The 25,565-nt window shown below is 42.0% G+C and overlaps 1 protein-coding gene across 1 annotated transcript; it reads right to left on the bottom strand.

Moving 5' to 3' along the window:
* Window positions 1–235: 235 nt before the first annotated feature.
* LOC131916161 (tripartite motif-containing protein 30A-like) lies at window positions 236–23,753 on the bottom strand. The gene is made up of 8 exons (XM_059269473.1): window positions 23,580–23,753; window positions 12,754–13,229; window positions 11,261–11,356; window positions 9,073–9,303; window positions 5,986–6,008; window positions 3,769–3,869; window positions 3,516–3,542; window positions 236–3,276 (listed from the first exon to the last, which is right to left on the bottom strand). Exons 2-8 carry the CDS (start codon window positions 13,171–13,173, stop codon window positions 2,672–2,674), a joined length of 1,503 nt encoding a protein of 500 aa, XP_059125456.1. The 5' UTR covers window positions 13,174–13,229; window positions 23,580–23,753; the 3' UTR covers window positions 236–2,671.
* Between the last annotated feature and the right edge of the window lie 1,812 nt (window positions 23,754–25,565).

Genomic DNA, 25,565 nt, shown 5'->3' with positions numbered 1-25,565 from the left:
TTTTTTTTTTAAGATTTATTTGTTATGTATAGTGTTCTGCCTGCATGTATGTCTGCAGGCCAGAAGAGGGCGCCAGATCTCATTACAGATGGTTGTGAGCCACCACCATGTGGTTGCTGGGAATTGAACTCAAGACCTCTTGTAGAGCAGTCAGTGCTCTTAACTGCTGAGCCATCTCTCCAGCCCCAAAACAATTATTGAAGAGATATTTAAATAAAAGAAGATCGGACAGCTCTGAAGTTAAGAATATTTATTTTTAACAAACAGAAACATTTACAAATAGTGAAAACAGAAAAAAATTCTGGGATTTTACAATCTAGTTATTCCATTTCTTAAAACAAAGTAGAGTAGTGATTTTGAAGTAAAGCAATATATATTCTTTATTTTCTTAATGGAGTCTTACTCTGTATGAGCCTGCCTTCAAATGCATAGCAATCCTCCTGCCACAACTCCCCCAGGTGCAGGGATGGCACAGATGTGCTACCACACAAAGTTCTGATACACATCTTAATAATCATTTATTTTAGTCACAGTGATAAGGACCTTCCCCCCCCCCCCCCAAATGGAATAAGACACCATACTGGACTGCTGAGACAAGGCAAGTCCCTAGTAATACTCTGTTGTTTATGTTTTACTATACAGTGAAAGATAAATTTGCCAGTATTGTCATTATTACTAAAAAATAATCTGAATATCACAAAATTTAGTACTCGATAAGGACCAATATATGACAACAAAAAAATTATCCTTAAGTGTTAAAAAAAAAAAAAAAAAAAAAGCATACAACAGCTATGAGAAACCTAGAGTGATCAGGCCATGATAATAGTTATCTAGGGACTAGGAATCAAGACTTGGGGAAAGCAATCCTTGTTCCCCATTTGCCCGTGGCTTCATAGGACACTATAATACAGTGTATATCTTACAGTAATTAACAGAGTAAACACTGAGATACTTCAGTGGATGCTCTATACTTAGCGAGTTTCTTTTTATTAGAAAATTGTATTTGCTTATTTTGTGTTTATGTATGTGTCTGGGCCTCTATATGCCACAGCATGTGTGTGGAATTCAGAAGACAGATTGTAGGAGTATGGGTTCAGGGGATCAAATTCAGGTGCCCAGGCTTGGGGATAAGGTCTATTACCCACTGAACTATATTGCCAGCTTCATATTTATTTTCTTACATTGGCTTGAGGCACCTGCAGTATTTACAGCAAAATTATATATAAAAACGAATAAGCATGGGGGCTGGAGAGATGGCTCAGAGGTTAAGAGCACTGACTGCTCTTCCCAAGGTCCTGAGTTCAATTCCCAGCAACCACATGGTGGCTGTAGCCACCTGTAATGAGATCTGGTGCCCTCTTCTGGCCTGCAGACATACACGCAGACAGAACATTGTATACACAACAAATAAATCTTTAAAAAAAAAAAAAAAGAATAAGCACATCTGTTAAGTATGTTATTCATGCTGGGACTGCTGGCATGTTTAGAACCAGGACTCCAATTTAAGTCCTCTGCATACACATGGTCTACTCTCTCTCTCTCTCTCAATCTCTCTGTCGTTCTCTATCGCTGTGTGTGTGTGTGTGTGTGTGTGTTGTGTGTGTGTGTGTTTGTCTGTCTCTCTCTCTGTTTTAGGACATTAATGTTCTTCAAAAATATGGAACATGTGCCAGGCAGTGGTGTCACATGGCTTTAATCCCAGCACTTGGGAGGCAGAGGCAGGCAGATCTCTCTGAGTTCGAGGCCAGCCTGATCTACAAGGATAGTTCCAAGACAACCAGAGCTATACAGAAAAACCATGTTTCGAAAAACAAATAACAAAAACAAACAGACAAAAGGAACAGCATGAATTTGTGTGTCATCTTTGGGCAGGGGTCGTATTAATTTTCTGTTATCATTCTACTTTTGGTAGACATGCTGCCTAAGTGAGCACACCATCTACTTCAGTGTGTATCATTTGTGATGTTCTCTCCTTAGTTCCTTGATGAAGAAGCATCATGGTGAAAACGGCCTACTCTAAGGGTGCACTTCTTTTTTGTTGTTTTTGTTTTTCAAGACAGGGTTTCACTGTGTAGCCTTAGCTGTCCTGGAACAAGCTCTGTAGACCAGGCTGGCCTCGAACTTACAGAGATCCTCTGTCTCCCAAGTGTTGGGATTAAAGGTGTGTACCATTACTGGCCCGCAAGGGTGCATTTTTTAACCATGGACTCCTACATATAATTTTCAAAATGAATGGACAAGTTGTTACAGAACTTTCTTTAATCTTCTTTCATTGATGAGTAGAATGGGGTTATAGAGATATAACAGAAGAAGTGGCTCAGTGGTGCAGCACTTGGGATCCATCTTGGGCATAGAGAATAAAAGAAGAATTTGGCAGCAGAGTTATCTTACATAGTGAGGACTCAAATGTTTGTCCTTGAACATATGGGAAATGATTTACTATTCTCACCAAAGAAACAAAAACAAAAAAACCCAAGGATCTGAAGAATATGGCCCAAAGAAATGAATATATCCTATTTACCAGTGAAAGATGTTCACAGAGAAAGACTAGAGACAGAAAAAATATATATATAGGTATATATATAAAATAAAGGGTAAAATGGTGTCCAGGAGTTCAGGCATATGAGATACACACCAGAGCCAGAGGCCCTGCACAGAAACAGATGAAGGTTTAAGAGTCTGACCAGCACACTGTCATTGGCTCTGAACATCCCATAGGATTAAAATATGGGAAAACCCTATCAGGAAAGGAATTTGCACAGAATCTATAGATAAGAGTTCCATGGTGGGAAATATTGTAAAACGAGAGGGTGCCAGCTGCATAGTCAAGGAAAATGCCAACACGACAGGGAGGAACCATCAGAGACAGAGTCAAGACGCTGGGCTTGTGTGTGAAAGCACACTCCTCAAAGGCATTATACACGCACTTGTTCCACAGCCCTATAACCCAGAAGCCATATTTAGGTTGATAACGTGAATCATTACTAATACCCAAGCGAAATAAGGGATCTAGGCATCTTTCAGCATTTGAACGAAATACTGGATTGAAGAGGTAGCTTCCATCACTCAATCCCAGAACCCAGGCACCTTTTCCAGACACATCTACTTCCCAATAATGTTTTCCTGACTGGATAGCTGGGTAGCCCAGAACACCTTCATGAGAATTCTCACCCCCAGGTGCAAAATTTCTTGTTTGACGGTCTTCATATCTTATTTGTCTCTTGTCCTCGGTAATGGCAATGTTTGGATTGTTGTTCTTAACCAGTGTCACTTGAACTGCACAAAAATGACAGGAGTGAGTGTCATGAGGACAGGAAACAGCCTTATTTGTGATATTATGAATAGAAGTTTAAGAAGAAAATGTGGAGGAACTTGGTGTAGAAGTCACAGGAGAGGCAGAACATTGCAGAAGCATACAACATATTCTGGGAGAAGCAACATGAGGCCTAACAGAAACACAAGCTCTGCAAGACAGTGAGAAGGGAGCGGCTTATGGTGCTGTGTTTTCTCCTTACCCCAGTAGCGTTGGGCCTCTATGAGCTCTGAAATGATAAAAATTCACAATATTAAATGCAAGCAAAGGTACTCTAAAATCCATTTCTTCTCCAGATCAGGGGAAGAGTTGAAAACCATAATAGGGTCAAAGATGAATGGTCATTTCCCATCAGAGATGGTCAAATCATCAGTACATGGTATCTACTCTTCCTTGTCTGTATCTAGAAAGCACTAGACTCCCAAAGGCAAGTCATGTGACATAAGTCTCCTCACCTTGCAGCACCTGCAGCATGCCTCGCAGGTCAGGGGCTCTGAACACTCTTCTTCCTTCCTTGGGGATGGTTTTGGACTTCGTGAGTGAAAAACTGTGACTCCTGGGGATGAAAACAATCGACCTCCAGTCCCTCTTAATGACCCCCAACCACCACTGACCTCCAGTCTCTCTTAATGACCCCCAACCACCACTGACTTCCTCTCATTTCAAAACAGATTACTTGAGCTCTCTTAAGGATGCTGAAAAGGGTAGCCTGCCATCTGGGGATTTGAAAAATATTATCATGTGCTCTCCAACTTACTTTCAGTGTGATATTGGGAAGAACTTACGTTCTCAGAATCATGGTTCTTGCTTTCTAAAATTATTTTCTGCCACTCTGCCTCCTTGAACTCACAAGAGACGATAAAATAATAAATCTTAAAACAAACCAAAACTAAGGTACTTGGGAGAAAATGTGTGGAAAAATATAGGTTTCCTCTGTATCCCAGAATCTAAACAATATTTATATGTATAATTCAGCTATTATTTGGCTTAAAAGGGCTAACTGGAAAATGTTAACATTTTTACTATTTTCTACAGAGAAAATATTTTCCAGTTTCAAATAACCCTGGACTTTTGAATTATAACCTGTTTTTATGCTCAAGCTATTTGTGTATTATTTCTCCTGCAGTTATACATAAAATTTTTTTTTTGTTTTGTTTTGTTTTTGTTGTTGTTGTTGTTTTTTCGAGACAGGGTTTCTCTGTGTAGCTTTGCGCCTTTCCTGGAACTCACTTGGTAGCCCAGGCTGGCCTCGAACTCACAGAGATCCACCTGGCTCTGCCTCCCGAGTGCTGGGATTAAAGGCGTGCGCCACCACCGCCCCGGCTCATAAAATGTTTTTACATTTAAAAAAAGGACCAATACTATAGAATTGTATTACATGAAATATATAGAATATACAAATTCATAGAGACAGAAAGATTAGATGTTATCTCAAGATGGAGAAGAAAGGAATATAGAGCAATGATTTCCCAAGTACAGAATTTCTGTTTTATGTGATGGAAAAGCCCCACAAACGGACTATAGTATCAGGACATAATATCATGAATGTAATAAATCAATGCAATTAATGTAATTAATGAATATCATAAATATAGTTATCGAATGAATACTGCTAATGTAACCAATGAATACCACAAATGTAATTAATATCATGAGTGTAATTAATGAATATCATGAGTGTAATTAATATCTTGAATGTAATTCATGCCACTGAATTATGAACTTAAAAATGGTTACAATTGCAAAAAATAAAAAATAATAATAAAATAAATCTTAAAACAAACCAAAACTAAGGTACTTGGGGAAAAATGTGTGGAAAAATATTTTCATGAATGTGGGTTCTTGGATCAAACAGCAGGGTACAGAACCCACACCTGGGTGCTCAAGGCAAAGTGTGGGAAATACACCTGGAAAAGTCCAACATCTTCAACACCTTTAGCTAACACAGAAAATCGCAGATAATATCTGATTTTTCAGGCTCTTGTGGAAAAATTATGAACAGTTGGAGAAGATGAGGACATCAAACTAATATTAATATGATGCCAGTGTCTTAGGAAATTGCTTGGTGTGGCCATGTGAGTGTGTTATCTAAACCCAAGGAGATCCTCTTTCCACTGGAGAGTATAGGATAGAAATGGATCAGTTGGTCACACCTGTATCAAAGTGCCATGTGCAGAGATTCAAGACTACTTTTTGTAAATCTAAATACTTCCAGAAAGACTGGATGTCTTCTAGTCTCAGGAGAAAATAATGTGAACATACAGGAATTTTCCCAATGGACAAGTTTGTGTAGTTTGCAGACATAGAAGACACATGCCATCTACCACAAACCAAGCACCTGTTAAATCCAAATCCAGAGCCACATGCAGGCACACTGGATGAGTAAAATGCTGAAATTATAATGGAGTTAAGAGTACCCTAATCTTCTTATCTCAAATCCCACTACTGAGCCGAATAGTTCCCCACAACCCATTTCTCTACCATAGACTCTAATCTGTTCTCAATAGTGGCAAAACACTCAGTCCCTGTTTTTTGTTTTTTGTTTTGTTTTGTTTTTTATCAGAAATTCAATACTACATGTAAATTGCCCCAACCTGGGAGAAATTATATTTTGCTTGAAAACTAAGTCATTCTTACCACACAGAAAAACTGCCATTGGCAGCCATACATACCATTTTATGATGCCATCCACACCCTAGATAGGAACAGAAAAAATGGGAGTTAAGACTTCTCGTTAAGATGAGAACCCTTGCAACTGAAACGGAAAGAAAACAGTCATGATAACACACAAGGAGCCATTTCCTGCAAATGACAGTTTGTAAATGAGCTGATTAAGGCAGCAGAGATCACTGTAGGGGAGCAGGCAGCTTCCCCACAAACGGACTCCCAGAGCCAAGTCCACTGCCAGAGTGCACACAAGCTGGAAAAACGAAGCTGCCTGTGGCAAAGCAGCCAGCAGCACCAGGAAGTGCTGCTCCTCACATACACTGGACCCACAAGACCAGAAGACATCATGGTGGGGTGCAGGGGTCTGAAGGAACCCCTTGGAAAGGACTCAGAACCTATCCTTCCTCACACACCAGAACACAGGGAACATGTGGGCTGCAGAGATCTACACAGCACCAAGTAGAACCTTCTAGAGTCAAAGGGATCTGAGATGCCCATCTTTCAATTCAGCATAATTCACGTCAACAGTGTTCTTTTTACTTATTTTTCTATCATTATATACTCCACTCTTGCATACACCTCACCGTGGTTTGGCTTTTATCTGTGACTTGCTCAGTTAGGCTTTGAGATGGTTCCTTCACCACACAGTCTACTCGATCACATTCTTTGCAAGACTTTTCACCCACATCTCATAGGCTTCCCTTCTTATTCCTACATTTTTTTTTCTTTCTCTCATTATTACCTCTCCTGTTTTAACTTCTTTTTAAGTTTCTTCTATATTTTATTTTATGTGTGTTTTGCCTGCATGTATGTCTGTGTACCACATGTGTGTTTGCCTGGTGCCCGTGCAGGTCAGAAGTGTCAGATCTCATGGAACTGGAGTTACAGAACTCACTACGAAGATCATACTGGCTGGAATTTGTGACAATTCTCTTGCTCTGTCTCCAAAGAGCGAAGAATACACGTCTGCCAGCATAGCTGGTTACAGTAAACGAACATAAACTAAGAAAGCTATACAAAATGGTTTAAAAAAAATCACAAGAAAACGAATCATTTCAATTACTGCTAAATTCTGGAGTTAAAACATGCCATCCTAGAGTCATTTGCACACTCCTGTCTCCTGAAGCATTATTCCAATAGCTGACAGATGGACTCAATCTCAGCATCAATCAACAGACAAAAATAATGCGGTACACGTACACAATAGATTACGAGATAGCTCTTATAAGCGAGGAAGTACTACCATTTGTGGTAACATGGATAAACCTACAGAGTCTAGGTCACATGAAACAAGCCAGGTTCAACTAAATAAATACTGCATGAGATCATGTGACCACATGGAAGGTACAAAAACTGATCTCATAGGAGACTAGAATGGGAGTAGACAGAAGTTGGATGGGGGAAAGTGGGATAGATATTTCTCAAAAGATAAATTTCTAGTATTGTAAAAAGTAAGTACGGTGAGTGGGTATAGTAAATAATATATTCTTCAAATTACAAAAAGACTCAAACTGTTGCCATCACAAAAAAAGCAGAGTAACAATGTGAGGTGATGCATATGTGAACCAGCACCATGTAGGTATTTCATAATGTATGCATATTGCAAAATACCATGTGATATATACATTTTTTTTTTGTTTTTTTTTTTTGTTTTTTTTTTTTTTTTTTTGGTTTTTCGAGACAGGGTTTCTCTGTGTAGCTTTGCACCTTTCCTGGAACTCGCTTTGGAGACCAGGCTGGCCTCGAACTCACAGAGATCCGCCTGGCTCTGCCTCCCGAGTGCTGGGATTAAAGGCGTGCGCCACCACCGCCCGGCTGATATATACATTTTTTAATTAAAATGAACACAACAGGAAAGTGAGAAATTGAAAAGATGGTGAGAACTTCCTACAACCAACATTGCCTATAAATTTTACAACTTAGATGGAAGAAATACATTCCCATGGAGACATAAAACCAGAAAATGACACCAAGAGGCTAACTCTGGGCTGGCAAGATGGCTCAGCAGGTAAAGGCTTTCACCATACAAGCAGATGGACTTAAATTCAAACCCTGAAGTCATGTAAAGGATGAAGGAGAAAACCATTTTTCCAAAGTTGTCTTCTGATTTATACACTGGCACATAAATAATACACACACACACACACACACACACACACACACACACACACACACACGTTTTTGTGAGACAGGGTTTCTCTGTGTAGCCCTGGCTATCCTAGAACTTGCTCTGTAAACCAGACTGGCCTTGAACTCACAAAGATTCATGTGTCTCTACCTCTCGAGTTCTGGAATTAAAGGTGTGACCACCACCACCTGGTACATAAAATATTTTTAAGAAGTATAAATGACCTAAATAAATGTGATATAAAATAATATAAAATTTTTACACTTCTTTAAATAGCAAAACAAACAAAAACAAAAACAATGTGCAGTTGCTTAATTGGTTGAAATACTTTTTTAAGTAATGTCAGTTCATTCTTTTTAACTTTTATTATTATTTTATACGTATAGACATTTGCCTGCACATACAGCTGCACAGCACTAGCATGCCTGGTACCTGTGGAGGTCAGAAGAGTGTGTTGGATTCCCTTGAACTAGAGTTACAGGCAGTCTTGAACTATAATGTGGGTGCTAGGAATTGAACCCAGGCACTTTGGAAGAGCAGCCAGTGTTCTTAATTGCTCAGCTACTGCAGATGGGGGAAGCCTCACCTCATCCTATGGTGGACAACATAAACATCTCTTGTAACTGGAAGTTCCTTGTTTACCAGTGACTAGCTGGAGTTGATAAAAGTACTTGAACCACACACAGCTCTGTAAAGAGCCGGTGCCATAAATGCCCACAAATCCAACAGATCTCCTCCCCAGCGGTTATCTTTTGTGCTGCATTTGATAAATAAAAATAGAATTCCACTCCTTGCCACCCATACATGCAATGATTCCCCAGTCTCTGAAACTGGTACAGGACAGAGTTCAGGGAGGGCCCAGAGAGCTCTACTGTCCTCACCAGGAAGATCAGAGTTAGTACTAAGGGAGGGAAATGGCTTCCAGGTCCTGACTCTCAGATGCTGGGACCTCCTGCAGTCTTACCTGCAGCATTTCCATGGTTGAGCACTGCAAGTGATGCTCCACATCTGAGATGAGGTCTCCTAGCAACTTGTTCTGCTGGGCATGCTTATTTTCAGACTCTGCCAGGCTGTTCATAATGGCTTCCTTCTCTTGCATCAGCTTCTGCACCTCATTCTTCTCCTCAGAGTCCAGGATGTCTCCCAGTCTTCTAAACTCCATCTGAACATTTTCTACATCTTTCTGTATTTGATTCTTCAGAGAATCAAGAGATAAGAAACGGGAGAATTAAGCCAGGTGGTGGTGGTGCACGCCATTCATTCCAGCATTCAGGAGGCAGAGGCAGGCGGATCTCTGTGAGTTGGAGGCCAGCCTGGTCTACAGAGTGAGTCCCAGGACAGCCAAGGCTACACAGAGAAACTCTGTCTCAAAAAAACAAAACAAAACAAAAGAAGAAGAAGGAGGAGGAGGAGGAGGAGGAGGAGGAGGAGGAGGAGGAGGAGAAGGAAGAAGAAGAAGAAGAAGAAGAAGAAGAAGAAGAAGAAGAAGAAGAAGAAGAAGAAGAAGAAGAAGAAGAAGAAATAAACGGAAAAATTATTCAGTCTGTCAAAATGTGCTATGTGGGAAGTTTTTTTTGTTTTGTTTTATTTTGTTTTTTGTTTATTTTCCTAGACATGGTTTCTCTGTACAGTCCAGGATGTCCAGTAACTCACTGTGTAGACCAGGCTGAGATCCAAACTCAGAGATCCATCTGCCTCTGCCTTCTGAGTGCTTGGATTAAAGGCGTAAGCCACCACCTCCAGGTTTTGTGGGGGAGTTTTTATGAGGAATGGAGATTCAGAAAAGGAAGGGAGTCTTAGGGAAGCATGTATAACCTTTTAGTGTCTGTTAATTATTCCAACACAAAGACCTCAGGTCATCTTTACCAAGTCCACCTAAACCAAAATGATACACCAGGCTATGAGTCGGCTTTCACACAGCTGTCCAAGATGCTCGTTCCTGCCTGTAATAATCCTCATTCCACTTTTTAAAAAGACTTTAGGGTTGGAGAGACAGCTCAGTGGTTAAGAGCACTGGCTGCTCTTCTGGAGGACCAGGGCTCAATTCCTAGCAACCACACGTTGATTCACAACCCCCTATAACTGTAGTTCTAAGATCTGATGCCCTCTTCTGACCTCCATAGGAACCAGACACATGTATGCTGGCAAACACTCATACACATCAAGTAAAAATAAACAAATCTTTAAAAAATTAAAAAAAAAATGGACTTTAAAAAATGCATTTATGGGCTGGAGAGATGACTCAGAGGTTAAGATCACTGCTTACTCTTCCAAAGGTCCTGAGTTCAATTCCCAGCAACCACATGGTGGCTCACAACCATCTGTAATGAGATCTGGCGCCTTCTTCTGGCCTGCAGGGATACGTGCAGACAGAACACTGTATACATAATAAATAAATCTTTTTAAAAAATGCATTTATTTTTATTTATATATTTATTTATTTATTTTGTTTGTGTATGTTTTGCCTGCCTGCATCATATGTGTGCCAAGTGCCTACAAGAAGCCAGAAAAGAGGATTGGATGTCCTCAGAACTAGTTATGGATGGTTATGATCCACCATGTGGGTGTAGGAAACCAAATTCAGGTCCTCTGGAAGAGCAAAAAGTACTCTTAACCACTGAGCCATTGTTCCACCCATCCTTGGTTTCTTACTTTGTTTCTTTGTTTAAATGGGGAAAGAGGGATTCTCATCCTGTAGTCCTAGTTGCCTTGGAACTTTCGATGTTCACCAGACTGGCCTTGAACTCAGAGATCTGTCTCCCTCTGCCTCGCAAATCCTAGGATTAAAGGCATGTGCCACCACACCTGCATCTCATTCTGCTCTTTAACTTCCTGCAGAAGCTGAACCCTGAGTACATATTCATGATCCACCCATTCCCAAGCATCTTCCCCAACAGTCACAGCTACAGAAAGCACCACAGGAGTGAGATCCAGGACTCAGTGCCCACTCTCTCCAGACCCCCTCCATGGTGTCAGCTCCCCACATAGCCAGGATCAGTTGCGATGCACTCAGTGTGCAGCCCCAGCTCCAGGGGAACAGGTAGAGAGGAGTAATCAAGGCCTCTTGTCCTCATCAACTACCAGGGAGCTTCTTGCCCAGGTCCCTCCCAGGCATCAGCCTAACTCCTTCAGGAGTTAGGGTCCCCACTTGCCTCCCAGAAAGTTCTCTCCTTTTGAAGGTCATCTTTCCAGTTCTCCAATTCTTTCTTGTCTGCCATCAGCTTTTGCAAAGCTGCCTGGAGCTTCCGCTGTGGGAGAGGAATTGCAGCAGAGTCAAGCTGTGTGCTTAGTAGGACTGCTGTTCCTAACAAAAGACCAAGAAACCCTTCTGGAAAGACAGGAAGCCTAAGACTGCTATGGTTCTTCAAAAGAATGTGATAAGAATGATGTACATAACACATATACACATACATACAGTTTTGGGGTTTTTTTTTGGTTGGTTTTTGTTTTGTTTTTTGTTTTTTCAAGATAGAGTTTCTCTGTGGAACAGCCTTGGCTGTCCTGGAACTCACTTTGTAGACCAGGCTGGCTTCGAACTCACTGACTGCCTCTGCCTCCAGAGTGCTGGGATTAAAGGAGTGCGCCACTACCGCCCAGCTACACATATGGTTTTTATCTATTATGAACAACTAGATAGTAAACACTAAAAAGAAGGCAAACAGGGACAAAATGAAGTTGGTCTCAGCAGAGTTTACAGAAACAGAGAGAATGGCAACTAGAATCTAGGAGTTGGAAGAAAGGAATAAGGTCACCATCAACTCAAAAAGATTCCCTATCCTCTCAACCTCTTTTAAAAAGGTGGTCTCAAGCCAGGCGTGGTGGCAAATGCCTTTAATAACAGCACTCAGGAGGAAGAGGCAGGCAGATCCCTGGGTTTAAGACCAGCCTGACCTACAGAGCAAGTTCCAGGACAGCCAGGGCTGCACAGAGAAAAACAAGCAAGCAAATAAACTAATAATACGGTGGTCTCATTATGTAAAGAATTCTTGTTCCTCTTGCCTCAGAAATGTTGAGGTTACAGGCATCTGCTATCACACCTGGTTAAACTGATTTTTTTTTACACTAATATGTAAAAAAAAGAGGAAGCTGATAGCAAGGAAAGAGGAAATTTGGTGTAATGACTCACCTCATTTAGTCTTTTTAATTAACTAATTAATTGATTTTGTATGTGAGTGCACTTGTGTGTGTGTGCGCTTGTGTATATCCACACTCACGTCACCCCAGGTATATAGAGGTCAGAGAACAACTTGCAGGAATCAGTTATCGCCTTCAGTTATGTGGTTTCTGGGTTCAAACTCAGGTCATTATGCTTAGCAACAAGCTATTCAGCCATCTCTCCAAACCTCATCTCATTTACTGTGACAGCTAAAGAATAATCAGAGCTTTTCTTGGACATAAAATCCCAACAGAATACAACAAGCTGTAAAAACACTTGCTCTAGTTCTAGAGTTTGAGCCCAGGTAGATTCTCTTATGATTAAGCTCAGTGGATAGTCCTACTCTTTCAGGCCTCAGAAGGCAACAGGATGGAGGACATCCCAGGCCTCTATTCCATGATGATCAAGTAACTGAAGGGTTCCAAGAAGTAGAGATTTCACGGCAGGTACTGTTTCTTGCTCTGTCTCCCACAGCCTCCCACTTCTTACCTTGTACTCTTGGGCCACCTCTTCAATAAGAACTGTTTGGTGACCACGGTGCTCCTGAGATCGCTCACAAAGCCAGCAGATGGCCACCTTGTCCTTCTCACAGAAGAGCTGGAGTTTCTCTCCATGCCTTGCACAATGAAACACCTTCTGCTCCTCCTCTGGGCTGGACTTGAACCCCTTGAGCCTCTCCACTATGTTGGCCACATGTCGATTAGGCCTCAGATTCCCAAGCAGGTAACTCACTCGGCACACAGGGCAGGTGAACTCTCCCTCTTTGCCTTTAATAGACTCCCAGTTCAATGTGATGCAGGCTCGGCAGAAGCTGTGACCACAATCAGCACTCACAGGTTCCACCATGAGGTCCAGACAGATAGGACAGGTCACCTCCTCCTTTACATTCACCATGAATTCTGAAGCCATAGTTGCTGGGATCCTGTGTCTGCCTGTCCTGACTTCTGACCCTGCTGCTCAGGTGCCTGCATGATTTAGAAGACAAAAAGGAGGCCAAGTAAGAAAGGGAGGAACAGAATGAACACTGTGCAGAGATCAAGGATGGGCCATGACCACAACAGTACAAGGCAAAGAAGCCAGGGGAGAGAAACAACACAAGCAACTAAGATAAACATGCAGAAGTAACATGCATCTAAATATTTCCTAATGTTTCATATCCTAAACTGAATTCTTAGAACAAGGGCCAAGGAAATAGTTCCAACATAGAGCACTGGCCTAGAATGCACAGGCCCAATCACTGCACAAACAAAATCAAAATAACAAATACTTAAAATCAGAAACAGCCGGGCGGTGGTGGTGCACGCCTTTAATCCCAGCGCTCGGGAGGCAGAGGCAGGTGGATCTCTGTGCGTTCCAGGCCAGCCTGGGCTACAGAGTGAGTTCCAAGATAGGCTCCAAAGCTACGCAGAGAAACCCTGTCTCGAACCACCCCCCAAAAAAAAAAATCAGAAATAACAGACAAGACAAACAAGACTAGAGATATGCACAAATTATAAGTAAATGTAAACAATGGTGGAAATGGGGGTGGTCCAAGATTCCCAAATAGAAAACACAAGAGTTTAAATGAAGGTTAACAAGGAATTACAGGAAGAAGACAAATGCCTTTGGTAGCTCCAAAGCTACACAGAGAAACCCTGTTTCAAAAGACAAGAGAGAGAGAGAGAGAGAGAGAGAGAGAGAGAGAGAGAGAGAGAGAGAGAGAGAGAGAGAGAGAGATGGCATGCATGAACATCCTGCCACACAAGTTTGGGCATCTTCTTTGACTCTGAACTGCCAGTGTGGCTGGTATGCAGACAGCTGGAGGGTGTTTGGTATCACATAAGCCTCTAGGAGACAGAATATGTGACACTTCTCAAATGACTGATTAGGCCTCAGATTCTGAAACAGGTAACTAACTCAGAGGTCTTTCCTAAAATTAAGGCAAAACCACCAATGCTAATTACCAGTAAGAGTACCCTGCCATCCCAGCAAACAGAATTTGACTGAGTCATGAAGCTGTCTCTCCCAGTGCCCACCTGACACAGTACCCACCTCTCATGAAAAAAGAGCCCTGGGTAAGCCATGGCATCCTGGCTCCTATGCTGAAGCATCTTGGAACCCTGTGTCTTCAGAACTATCATTTGCCCCTGGAAATTCCCCCTGAGCCACTGAGATTGCCGTCCCCCAGGAGCCACCATCTCTGTTCAGCATCCCACCTCCCGAGAGCTGAGGACTCTGCCACCCTATCTTCCACTGCACGGCACTGCCAACCACACTGTTCCAGATCTCTTGGGGTCAGAGCCACAACTGAGGTCCTCACTGCTGTTTGCACTGTCCACTCCATAATGGGCTAGCACAGCCTTTCACTGCTTTTGTCTCCACTGCTATAACAGATTACGTGAAACTTGGTAATTTATAAAGAATAGAGATTTATTTCTTACAGGTCTAAGACAGAAGAAGTCTAAGACTGAAGGGCTCACCAGATAGGAGTCCTTCATTTTCTTGTTTTTGTTTACTTTTGTGTATGCATTTTTTTTTTTTTTTAAAGGACAGAATCTCACTATGTAGCCCTGTTGGCCTGGAACTCACTAAACAGGCTGAACTGGCTTCAAACACTCAGCTGCTGAGATCATCTTGCTGTATCACTTCACGACGTAAAGTTGAAAGGAAAGAGGAGATGTGTGCAACCAAGGGTGTTTGAGGTGAGGATGCCAAACTCATGCTTTCACCGGGAATCAAACCCATACAGGAGTGGTTATTCCTACAACAGTCACAATAGTCCTCTCAGGAGGGCTAGAGGCCTCCACTTTTAATTTTGAGTAAAATTTAATTTTACTATGAATTTTAGTGGGCAGAGTCAAAAAACATAATGTGTACCATTCTAAGCTTTTTTCCCCTGTGAAGTCCAAGCTGCCAACATGCCCTGCTACCCAAGGCTGAGCCTCTAGAGATCTTTTTCTTTCTTTCTTGTTTTATTTTTCTTCTATTTTTGTAATTGAAAATAGATTCTTCTCTCATACAATACACCCAGACCACAGTTTCCCTTCTGTGAACTCCTGCCAGCTCCCTCCCACCTCCCTTCTCCCTCAGATCCTCTTCCCCTTTGTTTCCACTTCAGAAAAGAGCAGGTCTTCAAGAGACAACGGCCAAACACAACAAAACAAGAATAATAAGACAATGCAAAAGCCCTCATATTGAAGCTTGACAAGGCAACTCAATAGGAGGAAAAGCGTCTCAAGAGCAAGCAAAAGAGTCAGAGATACACCATTGTTAGGAGTCCCACAAAAACACCAAGCTAACAGCCATAACATACATGCCAAGGACCTGGTGCTGACCCGTGCAGACCACATATAGGCTTCAGTCTCCATGAGTCTATATGGGTCCTGCTTAGTTGATTCTGTAGGCCATGTTCTCCTACTGTCTTCAACCTCCCTAACTCCTACAATCTTTTCTCTCCTTCTACCCAAGAGTTCCCTGATCTCTGAAGGGAGGAACCTGATGCAGACCTGATTTAGACTCTCTTTCCTCATAATGTCTGGCTGTGCGTCTCTGCACTTGTACCCATCTGTTGATGGAGGATGCCTCTCTGATGACAAATGAACAGACATTGATCCAAGGTCTTTTAGCTGTCCAGTCTCCTGTCCCCTGGCCATCCTAGCAGTGCAGGCCAGTGCTCCCTATCATGCTTGGGCCTCAAGTTAAATCAGACTTTGGTTGGCCACTCCCACAAGTTCTATGTTGTTGTTTCTTGCTCTTTTGGAGGGGCCTGCCACTCAACTCCCAAATAAATCACACACAGAGGCTTATTCTTACTTATAAATGCCTGGCCTTAGCTTAGCTTGTTTCTAGCCAGCTTTTCTTAACTTAAATGATTCCATCTACCTTTTGCCTTTGGGCTTTCCCCATTCTCTTACTTCTGTAAATCTTCCTCTTACTCTGTGGCTTGCTGTTTAGCTGGGTGGCGGGGTTGCTGGGCCCTGAAGTTCTCCTCCTTCTCCCAGATTTCTCCTTCTATATATTCTTTCTGCCTGCCAGCCCCACCTATTCCTCTCTCCTGACTATTAACCATTCAACTCTTTATTAGACCATCGGGTGTTTTAGACAGGCACAGTAACACAGCTTCACCGAGTTAAACAAATGCAACATAAACAAAAGTAACACACCTTAAAGTAATATTCTACAACAGTTCTACACCACCATTGCCCCAGCACATCTTTCAGAAAGAACAGATTGTAGGTTGAGGGTTTTGTGGCTGGGTTGGTATCCAGGTTTCTCTTTCCTGCAGAGTACCTTTTCGTGCTAAAGAGAATAGAACATAGGGGTAGAGGCTCTATGTAGGAACCAGCTCAACCTCTCTACATTCAAAGAGCTGTGTCGATGTTGTCCTCCTTAATGGGGCCCTGCTGCCCATTTGTGGAGAGCGACCCTCTGTCCTAGCATCATCCTATGTTATTTAGGGATCTCCACAGGACCCTCTTGGCCAACAAGAACTGAATGCAATCCAGTCCACGAGGGGAAGCCTTGTCTGGCTACAAAAGTTGGCCAGTTCAGGTTCTGTACCCTCCAATACTGTGAGTCCTCAGTAGGGTCACCCTCATAGAGTCCAGGAAGTTTCTACTGCATTAGGTTTCACATCAATTCTAGCTGCCTCTTCCTCCCACAACGTGTTCCCTCCCACTCCTGCCCTCAGTCCACCTGCAAAAATCTATTTCATATTCCCTTGCCAGGGAAATCCATGCTTCCCTCTAGAGCCCTCCTCTTTACCTACCCTCTCTGGGTCTGTGCATTGTAGTTTGATTATCATTTACTTAACAGCTAATATCTACTTATAAGTGAATACACACCATATTTTAGCTTTCTGGGACCTTACTTGGGATGATTTTTTTTCAGTTCAATCCATTTATCTGAGAATTTCACATTATTTTTTTAACAGCTGCATAATACTACATTTTGTAAGTGTACCACATTTTCTTTATCCATTCTTCTGTTGAACAACATCTAGGTTGTTTCCAGTTCCTGGCTATTATGAATAAAGCCTCAATGAGGCAGGATGAAGTGTTCTTTGGGTATATGCCCAAGAGTGGTATAGCTGGGTCTTGAGTTAGATCAATCCACAACTTTCTGACAAACTGCCATATTGATTTCCATAGTGGCTAAAAGTTTGTACTCCCACTGGCAATGGTGCAATGTTCTCCTTGCTCCACATTCTTACCAGCATGAGCTGTCAACTTGTGGTTTTCTTTCTAGCCATTCTGACAGGTGTAAGATGGAATCTCAAAGTAGTTTTTGTCTGCATTTCCCTGATGGCTAAGGATGTTGAACATTTCTTTAAGAGTTTCTCAGCCATTTGGGATTCCTCTGTTGAGAATTCTGTTTAGATATGTACCACATTTTCTAATTGGATTATTTGGGATTTTGATACCTAATATCTTGAGTTCTTTATATATTTTGGGCATTAGACTATGGTGATATTTTATTTGTCCTGAATTGTGATTTTATTGGTATGTTAATAAATATAGTTGCCTGGGGGTTCAGAGCTAATTGCAAGCCATAGCAGAAGTCTGGCCCTTAATCAGATCACATGGCAGGCAGAGTCTGTGTGTTCAAGGATACAGCCAGCATGGATACACAAGCCTTTAATCTCAATACCAACCACAGAAGACCTGGAGGTCTGTATAGACAGGCAGTGACGAGGAGGTCATGTGGTTGGGTTTACAACCAATGAGAAGGCAGAACAGAAAGTCAATAAAAAGACAGATACACCGGAAGTAGGTCTCTTTCGGAGGGGAAGGACGGCAGCAGCAGCAGCAGCAGCAAGGGGTAAGAAAAGGTTTTAGTCTCAGCTCTCAGCTACTGCTCTGACCTCTTGTGCTTTTAACTCTGCATTTGGCTCTGTGTTTCTTATTTAATAAGACTGTTACATCTACATTAGACTGGTATCAGATGTGGAGTTGGTAAAAATCTTTCCCTACTCTGTAGGCTACTGCTTTTATTGTCAGTGTCCTTTGCCCTACAAAAGCTTTTATTTATTGACAGTGTCCTTTGCCCTACAAAAGCTTTTCAGTTTCATGAGGTCCTATTTGTTAATTGTTTATCTTAGTGCCTGTGCTATCAGTGTTCTATTCAGAAAGTCATCTCCTGGGCCAATGCATTCAAAGCTATGCCCCCACTTTCTCTTCTATCAGGTTCAGTGTTTTTGGGTTTGTTTTTGTTTTTTGTTTGTTTTTTGGGTTTTTTTTTTATTTTTTATCTTTTTGAGACAGGGTTTCTTTGTGTAGCTTTGCGCCTTTCCTGGAACTCACTTTGTAGACCAGGCCAGCCTCTGCCTCCTGAGTGCTGGGATTAAAGGCATGTGCCAACACCACCTGGCTGTGTTTCTGGTTTTATGTTGAGGTCTTTGATCCACTTGGATTTAAGTTTTGTGCATGGTGATAGATATGGGTCTATTTGCATTCTTCTACATGCAGCTATTCAGTTAGATTAGCACCATTTGTTGAAGATGCTTTCTTTTTTCCATTGTATATTTCTGGCTTTTTTTTTTTAATCAAAAACTAGGTGTCCATAGGTATGTGGATTTATGTCTGGGTCTTCAATTCAATTCCATTATTCAACATGTCTATTTTTATGCCAATACCATGTGGTTTTTATTGCCATAGTTCTGTAGTACAACTTGAAATCAGGGATAGTGATACCTCCAGCAGTTCTTCTATTGTTTGGGATTTGTTTTTCCAGATGGAGTTGAGAATTGTCCTTTCAAAGTCTGTAAGAGTTGTGTTGAAATTTTCATAGGAATTGGTTGAATCTGTAGATTGGTAAGATTGCCATTTTTTACTATGTTGATCCTATAGATCCATAAGCATGGGAGATCTTTCCATCTTCTGATACCTTCTTCAATTTCTTCAAAGACTTGAAATTTTTATCATACAAGTCTTCCACTTGCTTGGTTAGAGTTACCCCATGATATTTTATATTATATAAAGCTATTGTAAAGAGTATTGTTACCCTGATTTCTTTTTCAGTCTGTCTGGCATTTTGTATAGAGCTCTTTTTCATTCCTGAATCTATGATGGTGCTCTGCCCTGCCCTGCTACAAAGTCAGAGCCATAGGTAGCTACATTCCTTCTCCTTGGACTTGAATTGCTATGGTGGGCCTGAGGGTCCCAGGTTATGCTTTGTAGTAATCTCTATCTGTGGCGGTTTGAAAGAAAACAGCCCCCAAAGGGAGTGGCACTATTAGGAGGCATGGCTTTGTAGGAGTACGTGTGGCCTTGTTGGAGGAAGTATGTCACTGTTGGGGTGGGCTTTGAGATCTCCTATGCTCAAGCTATACTCAGTGCAGTAGACAGTTTACTTCCTATTGCCTGAGGATCAAGATGTAGAACGTTTAGCTCCTCCTCCAGCACCATGTTTGCCTGCATACCACCGTGCTTCCCACCATGATGATAATGGACTAAACCGCTGAAATTGTAAGCTAACCCCAATGTTTTCCTTTATAAGAGTTGCCAGGTCATGGTGTCTTTTCACAGCAATAGAAACCCTAATGAAGACACTATCTATCAGCATTTTTTTTGTTTGTTTTTTTGCTTTTTCTTTTTTTTGTTTTTCGAGACAGGGTTTCTCTGTGTAGTTTTGGTGCCTGTCCTGGATCTCACTCTGTAGACCAGGCTGGCCTCAAACTCACAGAGATCCACCTGGTTCTGCCTCCCGAATGCTGGGATTAAAGGCATGCGCCACCACCACCCAGACTATCAGCATTTTGGTGGTGATAAACTTAAGAAGCAGCTTCCATATGTGACAGTGGTTCATTTCACACACCCCTGACCCCACAGACACTCTGAGCACATACCTAAGAGAGGCTACCATTGGTCTTCATACTTTGGAAAAGGAAAATATCAAATCCCCTACAATCCTTCCTACTGAGGATGCTAACCAGCTGCATGGTTACTGCTGTTGTCATAAATGCCTGACAATCAGGCCATGGAGACAGTTTCAGACTTGGCAAGCACTGAGCCCTGCTGACAGAGCTGTATGAAGACTGTATCACTGTACCCACTTAGGATCCAAGCCACCACACCTAATCAAATGCCACCCTCATAAGGAATGTGTAAGTCGTTCCTGATAGAATCTAACTGGAAACGTTTGGAAGAGTTAGTTGCTCCATAATATGCAGGCATTAACACAGGGACACACACACACACACACACACACACACACACACACACAAACACACATACACACAACACAAACAAAAAATAACAACAAAAAACAAAACCAAAAAACATCAAAAAGTGAGAAACATCACTATCAAAGGACTATTATCATATTCTAATAACTGACTTCAAAGAATACAAATCATGAATAATTCAGATAAAAATTCAAAATAACAATGAGAAAAACCAGAAAATCAATAATTCAATAGAAAAAGAACACTGAAATTCTAGAGCTTAATAATTCAGTGAATGAAACTGACCCTGAAATAGACAGATTCAACAGCAGACACACAGGATCAAACAAAAAGTCTATCAACTTAAAGTCAGTTCACTTGAAAGTATCATGTCAAAACAAATAAAAAACCAGTAAGACAAAGAAGAAAAAATACCCTACAAACAAACAAATGTGGAAAACATTTGTGTTGATCAACTAACTACTCCTGTGCCTGGGCTTGCCTTGGAGTGTCACTGATATACCCAATGAGCACTGGAGAAAACTAATTTTAAATTTTTAAGGGAGGGGGCATGAAGTTGGGTGGGTAGAAAGGAGGGGGAAATCTGGAAGGAGTTGGGGAAGGGGAAAGGATATGATCAAAAATTTAAAAATTTTTTTTGAAAAAAAAGATAAATAATCCCACCTCAAAGTATCATGTCAAAGACAGAGGTCATGGAGAGAACAAATATGTCAATTTATGGGGCGCTGTTCAGAAAATCATTATGAATGCTCCACAAGGAGATGAAACAGAGAGGAGGCAGATGGGAAATCAGGAAGGGATTGGTTTTGAATTAACCCAGCCGCACACAGGACATTCTCACTAATGACAGCAGCATACACGTGGGGACACTGTTCTGGAAGGCTAACACCTGGGGCTCCAAGAGAGGTTCTAACAATGTAAGAAGACTGAAATGATATGAAATACCTTTTTTAACTGCAGTGGTATGAAACTAGAAATCACTAAAAGAGGGATTTAGGAAAAATTCACAAACACATGGAAATTTACACAACTAAACTAAAGAGCAAAGAAGAAATCAAAGGGAGGTTTTTTTTCGAGACAGGGTTTCTCTGTGTAGCTTTGCACCTTTCCTGGAACTCACTTGGTAGCCCAGGCTGGCCTCAAACTCACAGAGATCCGCCTGCCTCTGCCTCCCGAGTGCTGGGATTAAAGGCGTGTGCCACCACCGCCCGGCCAAAGAGAGGTTTTTTAAAAAGAAATGCAATGACAATGGAAGCATACGTCTGTCTCAAGGCACTGCATTCGGCACTCGAGACGGTCTAAGAGGGACACCTACTGGGACAAACTACATGTGATAAAGAAAAACTGACTCAAGTAAGTAACTTAATTCTTGGCCTCAGGTAAGTAGAAAAGGAAGAATAAGCCAAAAGTTAGAGAATGCAAAAAAAAAAAAAACCCCAAATACAACAACTAGTACAGAAAGACCCTAGGAAAATATAATGAATCATCTGACTCTCTCTCTCTCTCTCTCTCTCTCTCTCTCTCTCTCTCTCTCTCTCACTCACTCACTATGCAGTCCTGGATGTCCTGGAACTTCTATATAGATCAGGCTGGCTTAGAACCCACAAAGATCTTCTTGCCTCTGCCTTCCTATTACTGGGATTAATGGCGTGTGCCATCTGCCAGCCACTTTGAGTTGTCATTTTCAAAACAATACACAGTGAAGTAAACAAAACCAACAAAAAAAAAAAAAAAAAAAAAAAAAAAACAGGAAAGTTTGTTGATGTCTTCTGGGTACCTAGATTAGCTTGGGTAAAGCTGTGATATCCTTGAGCAAACTGATTTCTCTCATGGTTCTCATGACCTTTTATCATTAGACATTTTCCAAATCAATCGGGAATCTAATTTTCATTATTTCAAGGTAGAAAAGGGGGTGGCAGCAGTGATGTGCAGCTGCCACTCCAGTGACTGGGAGGTGGGGAGGGGGGCTGACTGAGGAGTTGGAGACCAGCCTGAGCAACACAAAATGTATCATATCTCCAAGAAACATTAGAAAAGCTGTCGCTTTTGGGAAAAATCTTCAGATGCACAACTGTAGCATTATCCTAGTCCTTCATTTTCCCATCTTCAATCATGCTCTTCTCCCTACCTTGGAATTGAACCCAAAACCTGAGGAGCACCCTACCACTGAGCTAAGTCACAAACATTTTAAGATATATTTTATGAGGGGCTGGAGAAACAGCTCAGCAGTTAAGAGCACTGGCTGCTCTTCCAGAGGTCCTAACTTCAATTCCTAACAACTACATGGTGGCTCACAACCATCTGAAATGAGATCTGGTGCCCTCTTCTGGCCTGTAGGCATACATGCAGGCAGAACACTGCACACACAATAAATAAATAAATCTTAAAAAAATATATTTTATGAATGAGTCTTATTGAGTTGCCCATAAAGGCCTTTAACTTCTGATCCTCTTGCCTTCTGTGTAGCTGGACTCTCAGGCTGAGTGGAGCACTACTTCATTTTTCAGGAAATGGCTGAAGGAGAAGGAACTAACAGCAGTCATTTCCTGGCTTGGGGCATTCACACAAGGTCAGTGACAAGTCAACAGGCCCACAGCCTCTGTTACTAAACACAGAGAGAAGCCCTAGGAGTCCCTAGAGCAGTGGTTCTCAACATTCCTAAGGCTGTGACCCTTTAATACAGTTCCTCATGTTGGGGTGACCTCCGACCATAAACTAATATTTGTTTCTACTTCTAACTGTAATTTTGCTACTGTAATGAATCGTAATGTAAACATCTGATATGCGACCCCGGTGAGAGGCTCACTCCACCCTACAGGGGTCGCGACTCACAGGTTGAGAACAAGTGTTCTAGAGTATGCGGAAATGCCACATTATCACACAAAAACGCCTTAAAGAGCAGAGGCTCTGACTTAGCTTAGCTGTAGGGAAAGGGACTGTGTTAGAAAACAGAGTTCCGGATCTCTTGGACAAGGTACAATTCAAAATTATAGAATATGAAATGGCAGGAGGAGACTGGATCTGGCTAAAAGCCATCTTTAAATTAATCTTTTTTCCAGGCAGCCTCTTCCTCATGCTCCTTCATTTGCATTTTCAGCCAGAGGCCGGCAGCCCCTCCCTCTCCACCCCGTTTTTTAGACGACAAACTCACCCAAGCAAAAGCAATGTTTTTCTTCAAAAGTCCTCCAAACTCTGCCCCCTAATATTGCTCAACCAACCATCAGACACCCGAAAGCTGTAAATCACGGAGAATTAACGCACCAATCCAGAACTTCAAGGTATTTCCGACTGCAAGCTAGAGAAACGAAAGTTTGAGCGCAGAAAAAGAAAGAGAAACTACGGAAGGACAGACCAATGACATGCCTCCGCATGAGCATGCCCGGCTCCACCGAATGAAGGCGTTGCCCTCAGATCAGCACTGGAGAGCCTGTACCCTCAACTCTCCCACCCTTAACTGACTTTTTTAAGCTTCTCTGGAATTTCCACATGGGATTCACCTAACAAGATCCTGACCATCTGGAAAGCTACCCCTGAAGGAAAGAAAGCCTTCCCATGGGCTCCTCTGCATCCTGGCTGGGTTTTGCTTTGGGTGTCAGGTGTGGCCCCAGGGGAAGAAAAAACAAGGAAGAAAAAACAAGGACAGAACTAGAGTGTTCCTCTGGAGTTGGACTTGGACTCTTACAGGATGAGAATAGAAAGGAAACTCAATTCGCAATCAAGATTTCCCACACAGCGGGGACAGGACGGGGAGGATTCCTGTGCAGAGCCATGCAGAAACACTTCCCCACACTCACAGCAGGTAAACTAGCAAGCTCCATAGGGAGCTCTCTGGCTACCCCATTGTCTCCTTCAGATTATACTTTGTGCTGCTGAACAGATATAGTCCTTTTCAAAGTGATCTGATCCACTCATTGCCTCCCCTCCAGGAGTCCCTCACCTTAATTGCCCAGGAAGTCCAAATTTGACATCATATTTGGATTAAGACCTGTGATAATGCTTCACTCCCCCTGAATTAGAAATTGAAAATGTGTAGAGCTCTGAATGAGGTTCAGTTGGCATGGAGGGTGCCCAGAAAGCCTGGAGCCCTGGGGTGGATCCTCAGCTCTGTACAAGCCCAGGTGTGGAGACACATGCATGTAATCTGTCTTAGTTACTCTACTATTGCTATGAAAAACACCATGATTGAGGCACCATAGAAGGACAGTGTTTGATTTGGGGCTTACAGTTTCAAAGGGTCAGAGGTCATGACCACCACAGTGGGTAGTATGGGAGCAGGCAGAGAGGCATGGTGCTGGTACAGGAAGTCACAGGTCACACTTGAGACACAAACCTGAGGCAAAGATAGAGACACTGGGAATGCCCAGAGTGTATTGAAATCTCAAAGTTCACACTCAGGCCACATATACTCCAATAATGCTACACCTCCTAATCCGTCCCAAACAGTCCCAACAACTGGGAACCAAGCATTCAAAGATCTGAGCCTATGTAGGCCATTCCCATTTAAACCACCACAGGACACATTGCCGTGGAGCTGGTGTCAGGAGGAACAGGATCTCAAACGTCATCCTCAGCCATAGATATTTACAACATATTAGAGTAGACTTGATTACAGATTCCAGGATCTAAGAGCAAAGCATCATCAAAAAGTCAAATCTTAGTTTCTCCCAGCTGCCCACTTTTACATGGAACACCAGACTAAGGACATCTCCCCAGTAATGAACAGAACCATCATCTACTGAGTGTACAGTGGGTGCTTTATATGCATTGACCTTTGTCTTTTTAAAAATTACATAACTCATTTTACATTTGTGTGTCTAGGCCTAGGTGTACTGTAGCATGTGCGTGGGGTTGAGAATAATCTGGAGGATTGGCTGCCTCCTTCTCCCAGGTAGTGTAAGGGATTAAACTTGGGTCACTGAGCTTGGAGGAAAATATTTTACCCTCAGAGCCCTGTAACAGATTTCAAATTTGTTTTCTTGCATTGACCTACAGGATATGTACACTCTGTATAATAAAACTGTAAAAAACATCAAACAATAAAAACCAACCAAAAAAAACCCCACAAAATCAAAATGAAAACAAAAACCCCATAAAGAATAGACTTTTGAGGATGTTATTCAGGGTTACACGGTTGTGT

Source organism: Peromyscus eremicus, chromosome 1, assembly GCF_949786415.1.
Source record: "Peromyscus eremicus chromosome 1, PerEre_H2_v1, whole genome shotgun sequence".
Lineage (NCBI taxonomy): Eukaryota > Metazoa > Chordata > Mammalia > Rodentia > Cricetidae > Peromyscus > Peromyscus eremicus.
Note: the sequence above shows the minus strand (reverse complement) of the source record. Positions and strands in the feature narration are given on the sequence as shown.

What these genes read in the sequence shown, in the direction of transcription:
- LOC131916161 (XM_059269473.1), bottom strand. Translation starts at nt 13,173, where the DNA reads ATGGCTTCAGAATTCATGGTGAATGTAAAGGAGGAGGTGACCTGTCCT. An exon ending in CATGCTGCAGGTGCTGCAAG is followed by an intron (nt 3,543 to 3,768) that starts GTGAGGAGACTT and finishes TTATCATTTCAG; the next exon opens with AGCTCATAGAGGCCCAACGC. An exon ending in AGAGGCCCAACGCTACTGGG is followed by an intron (nt 3,277 to 3,515) that starts GTAAGGAGAAAA and finishes ATTTTTGTGCAG; the next exon opens with TTCAAGTGACACTGGTTAAG.